General features: G+C 33.8%; 1 protein-coding gene across 2 annotated transcripts; it reads right to left on the bottom strand.

Moving 5' to 3' along the window:
- Positions 1-415: 415 nt before the first annotated feature.
- Positions 416-7,468, bottom strand: LOC111280380 (beta-amyrin synthase-like). 2 transcript variants are annotated; one of them, XM_089757467.1, is made up of 18 exons: positions 6,563-7,468; positions 5,224-5,409; positions 4,523-4,612; positions 4,223-4,420; positions 3,998-4,082; positions 3,745-3,911; positions 3,459-3,650; positions 3,228-3,341; positions 2,963-3,082; positions 2,722-2,844; positions 2,524-2,622; positions 2,375-2,431; positions 2,056-2,246; positions 1,792-1,969; positions 1,631-1,711; positions 1,456-1,539; positions 1,064-1,159; positions 416-445 (listed from the first exon to the last, which is right to left on the bottom strand). In XM_089757467.1, exons 1-18 carry the CDS (start codon positions 6,761-6,763, stop codon positions 416-418), a joined length of 2,292 nt encoding a protein of 763 aa, XP_089613593.1. In that variant the 5' UTR covers positions 6,764-7,468. The 2 variants fall into 2 exon arrangements, with proteins under 2 accessions (XP_089613593.1, XP_022723461.2); XM_022867726.2 differs by lacking the exon at positions 416-445 and having other exon boundaries at positions 936-1,159.
- Between the last annotated feature and the right edge of the window lie 856 nt (positions 7,469-8,324).

Here is an 8,324-nt window from a genome sequence, read left to right as displayed (position 1 = left end):
TGGTATCTTAGTTAGAATAGTTCATTGCATACATTGAGGTTGAAGATGCAAATTGAGAATTTTGTACAATTAATGAAATTTTTCGATTTGAAAAAAATTTTATTAATTGATATAAGTGTTTGGTTGTCAAAATAGTTCACTTATTAAATTTAATAGAATATTTTATCATTTTAGGATTATGAGATAATTTTTAAATTATTTTATACGAATGCCTGCCCAAAGTGGGTTAATGTGTAGAATAATTTGTTTTGGAGTATAAAGGATTATGGTTGAGAATATACCAACCTAAAAAATTTACCTTTTTTCCGGGAATAAATTTTTCGAAAACTAAAACATTTTCATATTAATTTTAAATTGAAAGTTCCCAATCGCATGTTGCATTCTCAGTTGAAAGGAGAGCTTGTATAATGATGCACTAGATCGTTTCAGTAATTGTTAGCATGAACTGTTGCTATACATTTTATAATATTACCCATGGATTAATGTTACATTTTTTGTTTTGAACAGTAACTTTTACTGTCCAGTGTCCTTACTTTAATAGTTCTTCTCTTGTTCTGTTTGCTGTCTCTTGCTGTTTAGTCCTCAGTCAAAGATAGATGAAAAGGGAAACATTATTCTCATTGCGGAGGATGGAAGGTACCGAGAAACTTTGATCGGTCACTTTCATGTGCAATATAGGGATCTCTCCATTGAATATGTTTGAATAAAATTTTATTTTGCTGAAAATTCTGGCTTGTTGCGATTGCAGCAATGTTATGGTGACCAAAGCTGATATACAGTAAAGTGAGAAAAAAAAAAAAAGAGAACTTCTCCATTATTTTTTATTATTTGAAGATATACCATTTTACAAGCTCCATCCTCTCCGTTTGTAGGATAGAACATCAACTCATTGATATTTGTACATTCATGAATAGCCATTGTGAAAGATACAAAAGAAAAGAGTATAGGGTAGTAAAACAGAGTCAACAAGTCCCCATAAGCCGTCACTTCTTTCCTGTTTGATCACTAAAGTTTCAGAAGTTCATGAATCAAACCCTTTTGCATGGGATTAAGCCAATGGTACACGTTTGCGGTACTCTGCAAGTGCCCACAGTGGGAAAATGTTCTTATATGCTGCATAGTGTAACATGCAGTTTTTCATGAAGACTCCAGTAATTTCCTGTCGGAATAAGATTCAATTGTTAGATAAAAGTTTAGGTGCAGGAACATAATAGTACAATGTATTAATAAATTAAATTATATTTCCTAAATGCTTAAAACAAGCATGTTGCCTAAATTTACTACTTGAATTTCCATAAAGTCTACTAAAAAGTATTTTTCCTTTTTTTTTTTGTAGCTGAGACTATTGGAATTTGAACCATAATCACTGGAATTAAGAGTCTGACACTCTATCAACAGACTATGTATCTATTGGCTAAAAGGCATTTTCAAGTAAGCTATAGCAAGAATTAGCACCTGTTGGGGAAAGTCACCATCTTCGAATTGAGAATTAATTATCAGCTTCGCAGCGCGGTGAAGAGGCATTGGATCTCTTTGCGCCTGTTTCAAACTTTCAAAGTCAAAAGCTATAGAACGAAAGATCATGACAGCTACAATGGGCATTACTTCACCAACAGACTTTTAAACTCACCTGTCCAGCATGAATCAAACCCATCATAGCCCATGCAGTATGCACCAAGTTTGATTTACCTTCTTCCAAAGGTACATATCTCTGCATCACCAAGCACATAGATTTTACTAATTAAATTAATATTTGTCATATCTCAATGATTTGTAAACATAAAGATTTACCTTGTCAGGGCATGATTTGTAGCTCTCTCCCCAGCCACCATTCTCTCTTTGGGTTCTGATCAGAAATTCAACACCTTTGCGCATAGCTAGAAAATTGGTGTATGTCTTTCCAGCTGCTGCTAGCCCTCCAAGTGCAAACCATGAACCATATGTGAAGCAAACTCCCCAGTTTCCATACCTGTTTAAGTGTTGATATAATTGATTATTGATGCGTTCAAAGCAATAATAACACTCCTATTAATTATGAATGTGAAGAGAACATACCATGAACCATCAGGCATTTGTACATTTTCAAGGTAGCGTATAGCGTTTGTAATAAAATCTTCGATTTCTTTCGTCCAATGCCCAGGATACAACTTCTTAAACAAAACCAAGGCATGGATTGCAGATGCAGTGCACTCAATATATTCATGCTCAATGACTATATCAGCGACAAATTCCGTGGGATTAAGCATCTAGGACCAACAACAGAGAAGAACCATCATTAATATATGAAAATTAAGAAAGAGTATAAAAAGTAGTTTAATATTCTAACAGATTTCTGGCAAAATTAACAGATGCATTTCAATGCTTAAGCACTTACTTCCAACCACTCTTGAGCTCCAGCTGGTTCCCACGCAGCTAATCCTCCATTTTTGCTCTACAAGAAGTGAAGCGTCGAAGCTTATATAAATGGACAAGTTAAAATAAGTGAAAGCTATCCTTGAAAATCTAGATTGAGAAAATTCTTACCTGCAGAGAGAGCAGAATATTGACCGCATCATATAACTGCTGAGGTTCCATTTTCTCACCAACAATTTCTGGTGGCAACATGGACATTAGCAGGCAACACTACAAAATAGAGGAATATCTGTTAAAGCAAGATGAATTTATAGAATAGATGTATCACTCAATTTTTTTCATGCATTTGACTAAGACTAAAGAAATTACCTTCAATCCTTCTGCAGTGCAGTCAGAAACTTGCCATCCATGATCTTGATCAGAGAAAGTCCAAGATCCCTTGGAAATGTGACGATGCATTTTCTTGAAGTCACCAGAAGGATTGTCCTTGACCTATTCAATTGTAAGCAGAAGATAACAATTATTCTCAATTGATATTTAATGAACCAAAAAAAAAAAAAAAGGAGAGGGATTGGAAATGACTTCATGATAAATGAAGCCGATATTAAACCTGAGATTTCTTGATGAAGTCATGTCCTTTCTTGAGTACAGGTCCAATTTCGTCGTTAAGGTTACTAGCAAGCAAAGCTTGAATAGCGAAACCAGTATCCCACTCTTGGCTTCCAAAACTCTGCGGACCAATATAATGTGTTAAATCAGCACTTGAAAGAAATCTTTGAAGGAAAATCAAAGCTTGCAAGAATTTCCCTTGTTACCAACTCTGTCAGCACTAAATCAATAAATATGGTTAATTTCGAGAATGCATGTGAACAAACCTGCATCTTCATTCCATCTTCAGCAACCCAAAGGTAATCCGGGATTCGAGCAAGATGCTTTTTAAAATAATCACTACCTGGCTCCTCAGCCCAACAGGCAAGCATGCATAACACCTATTCCATTCAAGGGCACCAGAACGATAGCAATCAAATAGCCATATATTATATGGATTGAATTTTAACAACCTGAATATTCCTATTTCCTTCAACTAACTATGATTGCAAAATTACCTTCTCCACACAACCAATGGTGATGTATCCACTATTCTCATCTTCATAATGGATATGTTTCATTGTTACTTGAAGAGCCCTCTCCCTGACCAACTTGTTCAAAGGCCAACGAGTAAGCAGAGGCTCGGTACATATATATAGACTATCCCACATCAGATCCTGAATCAGAGGATGTCGATAGTAGATATCCTCCTGTAATAACAAATTGTTTATCAATGTTTTAAGAGCTTAATTGTAGCGTGGTTCAAATGCCTTTGCAGTTTGCAGACAACAAAGATAAACTTACCGGTGCACATAAATGGCGTACTTTCTTCCACTTAATTTCATTGTACGGCTGAAGGTAGAGTTCTTCTCTCAATTGTTCAATGAGAGGGGTGATTGGCCCCACGAACCTTTTGCCATATAGATATGACATAGGCATGTACACCATACGACAGTAGCACCACATTTTAGCTGCGCATTCGAAAGGTAATATGAACTGATAATAGTGATACTAAAGTTTTAGAACACTGAAAAGAAATTAATTCATGCAAATTAACCTGGATGCATAGGAAGGAAAGAAGGAAGGAGCCAAAACTCAGGGGGCATTGGGTTACTTCCAGACCAGTCAAAAACACCAAGTATCTACAGCAAAAGAACATTGTGTGATTAGCAAACATTTGTCCTTAATTCAATGTATTTGGTACAGATTCTTTGGTTTTCTGTGTATCCCAATGTGGGCAAGTTCTGGAAGTCAATTTGTAAAATATGTGCATCATACTTACCGAAAGCCAAGTCTTTCCCCAAGAGGGCATGTGAGTGACACTGCCATGGTCAAGAATCCACTTGCGGGCTCTTGTAAAAGCATTGTCTTGTCCGCCATCGGGTCCTACCCCAAGAATACGCATGCAAATGTAGCTAAGAGCAGTACAGAACATGGTGCTGTGACCCTCTATATGCAATCCCCACCCACCATCTTCATTCTGCATCTCACCAAACCCGTCACCTTCATATAAATACTTCAATTTACTTGTATATATTTATACTAATAATGATAATAATAAGTAACAATCAAGAGTGTGTACCTGATGGTAGTATATATAACGAAGGATTTCTCTACGATGCTCTTGGGGAAAAACGGTGTTAAGGTGTCCGGTAATATACATACTGAAGACCTGCAATTTTCATTTATTAACATCGGTGATTAGCATTTGCATATGGTTACGGTTGTTTGACAAGTCACAGTTAGCTTCATATTTTAGCTAGTTTGCTACAGATTTTTTGTTTTGTTGGACATTGTCCTCTCCTAAAAATGGTAACTTCTTACTCTACCTGCCAGTTACTACAGATGATTAATTGAAGTTCCTAGTACCTATTCGCACCTGGTATGGTTTAAAGTGCCTTCTGTTTCTTTTTATAATTATTTTTGATATAGAGTAGATATAATACGATACGAAAATTATAAAAATATAAAGAAAAAAACAAAATTTAAAATTTTTACAAAAAATCATATATAAATTTAATAAAAATAAAAAATAAAATTTAATATTTTTTGTGTTAACATAAATTTTAATGCATAATTTTTATTCAAAACACGATAGGAATTACTAGTACTCTATACAATAAAAGACAGGTTTACATTTAGGAGGAAGCCAGTTGGGTGATTGAATGTACACTGGCCAACTAGGCGGGACTTGATACAGTTAAAAATTGCATCATCACTTGTAACTATACATTAACTAACGGAGCCAAGAGGCTACATACGAAAGGAGTGAAGGGTGCTTACCAAGGGTGGAAGGAAAAACAATGGACCAGTATTTTCTGCGGGCCAATGACCGTCACTAGCCTGCAAAGCTGAGAAGAAATGTACAGCCCTCCTCAGTGCTGTTGTGGCCTTTTCATACGAAATTTGCTCACCATCCTCAATTTTCACTGCTGCTATAGTTTGCTTGAAATTCTTTTCCCTCAGAAACTGCGATATTTTAAGTCAAACAAAGTTATAAATATTCATCATATGCATCGCCAAATTACTTTCAATACTACAGCTTTTTGTTCTTTGTATTTAAGCTCCTAATTTTATATAAAAATCAAATTAAAAGAAATAAAAATGAGCTATAATAATCTCAAGAATCAGACTAAAATACATAAATTTTTTTCTTTAAAATATTTTTTTTGATAGTTTAAAATTTTCTTATTTATATATATTGATTTTTTTCCCTTTTTTTTCGAATTTTAAATTATTTAACAGGAGCATATGAAAATGAAATTTTATGCAATCGATCCTGTCAAAGAAGGGTTGGGCACCAGCAGTTGTCGTAAAAGAAGGCTTAAATAATATAAATAAAAACAAGATCCAGTCATTTTATTTTTTCTACTATATGAACTCATTAAATTAAACTTTTAAGTTAAAAAGGTGACCTATTTTGATAATTAGTAAAAATGTCCACATGCATGAGAACTTAAAAATATAATTTGAACCATTCAACACCATACAGAGAAATGACATAAAACTTGAAAAATAATAAAAGAGAAGAGCCAGTGCCAGTTTTAGAACGAAGATGGAAAAGGACCAAATAGAAGTCAGAGAGAGAAGCTTCACATAATCCCCAATATTTTGAGAAGATGGCTGGGCTGAGTTGGCGATCGAGGTCCACAAGAAAGAAAATCTACTAATTCAAATAAAGCTTGTATAAAAGGTAATAGAAAATGATAAAAGGCAAAGGAAGGAGGGAATTTCTTGTTGGATTCCGGTTCAGAACTTCAAAGAAAGAGAAGAAAAGAAAAGAAAAATAGAAACTGTTGGGCTGCTTATCGTTATTACAACATTAAATTCCTTGCCAACAAAAACAAATACTCTTTTGGCCTTTAAGGCATTGTCATGATATGTAAGGAAAAATCCCAAAATATTTGGAACCAAAAACCAACAAAAAAAGGACAAAATGGGAGTTTAAATCGAAAACAAAAAGCAACATTTAGGATCCCATGGAAGTTATCAGAAAACACTAAAAACTAAAAATGACTAAAATATAAAAACATTTAACATGGAAGTTATCAGAAAATAGGTCCCTTAATTTTGCTCTCGAAAAAGAAGAAGCTTTGTGTTCATACAGAGAGACGATAGATACCTGCATACGCCAAAGGAGGTCGCCACTTGGCTTGACCTGGAAGCGGTTTTTGTAGAAATTTTGGCGAGCCTCTTCAACCTCGGCTCGCTCTTCAGGGGTACCAGCGTCAGGGTCGAATTCCCAGGTTTGCCTGCCGACGTAGTTGTTTGTGCTGAACAAGTATGGCCCGTCTACACCCTCTGCTGTCTTAAGCTTCCACATTCTCTTCTAAATCAAAACTAAGCTATTACAGTTGATACTATGGGAGATGATGATGATTTCAAATTTCAAGACAATAATTGGCACTGTTGCATGGAGATAAAAATATCAGGATTACATAAAAAACGGCAAAGTTTACTTGAATGAAGCACCGATGATTTGAAGTAAATAAGTTGGACACGTAAGGGGAAAACCTCAAACGAATAGTAAGTAATTTTCCCGAAGAAACTTTTGCAAATAGGATTATGGTTATATCTTATAAGAAACAATAAAAAATGCCATTGGAATCTGATGTTTAAAAGAATTATACAGTCTGGGGTTTTCTCCATGACCTCATGCACTGAAAATATGCAAGGAGAAAGCAGCTGCAACATGAAACATACAAACAAGTAGTATTAGATTTCTGGAATCAACCTGATCGGAGCACTTGTCAACAACAGAAGGGGTAATATCTGGAGAAACTTCAATGAGTTTTTTCCAATGCTCAAAGAAGATTTGGTGAAGCAAAACAGAAGAGATTGTTTCCCGACCGGGAACTCAAGGGCAGGAAACTAAGCTTATGATTTTTGAGTTCAAAGAGAACAATGGCTTATATAGAGATAAGATGGCAATCCACTAAAGTTTACTTATATGCCCCTTTTTCCTCACTTTTCTTGGTTGAAGGCAGTGTGAGACAAAGACTTAATATTAAAATTAACATATGGGCTGCCAATGCATTTTTTTTAATCTTTATTTCTTTAACATTAAGATGCATTCTTTTTCCATTTTATCCACTTAAAAACATTGATGAAAAAGAAGTTATTGGTTACTGTTAATTGAAGCAACTTTCACATGGAAAACCTTAAATGAAATTATTTAGCAATGGCTGAAAATATCATTGCAAAATCTCATTTCATTTGCAAAGATTTTTTATAATCGTTGCTTATTTGAACTTTTTGCAACAGTTATTGTTATTATTAAATTAATTATTGTAATGACAGAATAATTGTTGCCAAAGATGATTTGCAACAAAAAATATTATGTTGTAAACAATTTTTAGGCAACCAAAATAATGTTATTATATAAAAGTTTTGGTAACTAAATAAATGGTTGTTAAAAGAAAATTTTGACAATTGTATTAAATAATTGCTTAAACATAATTTATTTATTTATGAGAAAAAATTGTAGTAAACATTTTTAAAAAGATTTTTAATATAATGAAAATCGTTGCGTATAATTTTAACAATAGAGATAATGGCAACGATCTTACAACGACTTTCTCCCGCTATGAAAATGTTTTTGCAACGATAAGTTATCATTTTGTAACAACGTTAATGGTTGCTAAAACAATTTTTTCTAGTAGTGCATGGTAAATGCTAATCCTTTTAATGGTAATCATTAATTTTTTTTTCCATAAATGTCTATAAATAGATAAATATAAAAAGGTTGCATTCTAGATTGAAAAAAAAAAGGTTCTATTTTAAAGTGAAGCATTTATTAATCTGAAAGAAATAAAAACATAGTATTCTAAAATAAAGAATTTAGTAAACGTTGAATCTTAAAATGAATATCTAATCTAAAAGTT

This window comes from Durio zibethinus, chromosome 28 (assembly GCF_047325235.1).
Source record: "Durio zibethinus cultivar Kanyao isolate XHJ-2024 chromosome 28, ASM4732523v1, whole genome shotgun sequence".
In the NCBI taxonomy this organism is placed as follows: Eukaryota; Viridiplantae; Streptophyta; class Magnoliopsida; order Malvales; family Malvaceae; genus Durio; species Durio zibethinus.
This window is presented reverse-complemented; position numbering and strand designations above follow the sequence as displayed.

Coding starts and splice junctions, on each gene's coding strand:
- LOC111280380 (XM_089757467.1), bottom strand. CDS start 6,763: ATGTGGAAGCTTAAGACAGCAGAGGGTGTAGACGGGCCATACTTGTTC. Junction 3,342..3,458: donor CCATTGGTTGTGTGGAGAAG/GTAATTTTGCAA, acceptor TGAATGGAATAG/GTGTTATGCATGCTTGCCTG. Junction 2,247..2,374: donor GAGCTCAAGAGTGGTTGGAA/GTAAGTGCTTAA, acceptor TGTTGGTCCTAG/ATGCTTAATCCCACGGAATT.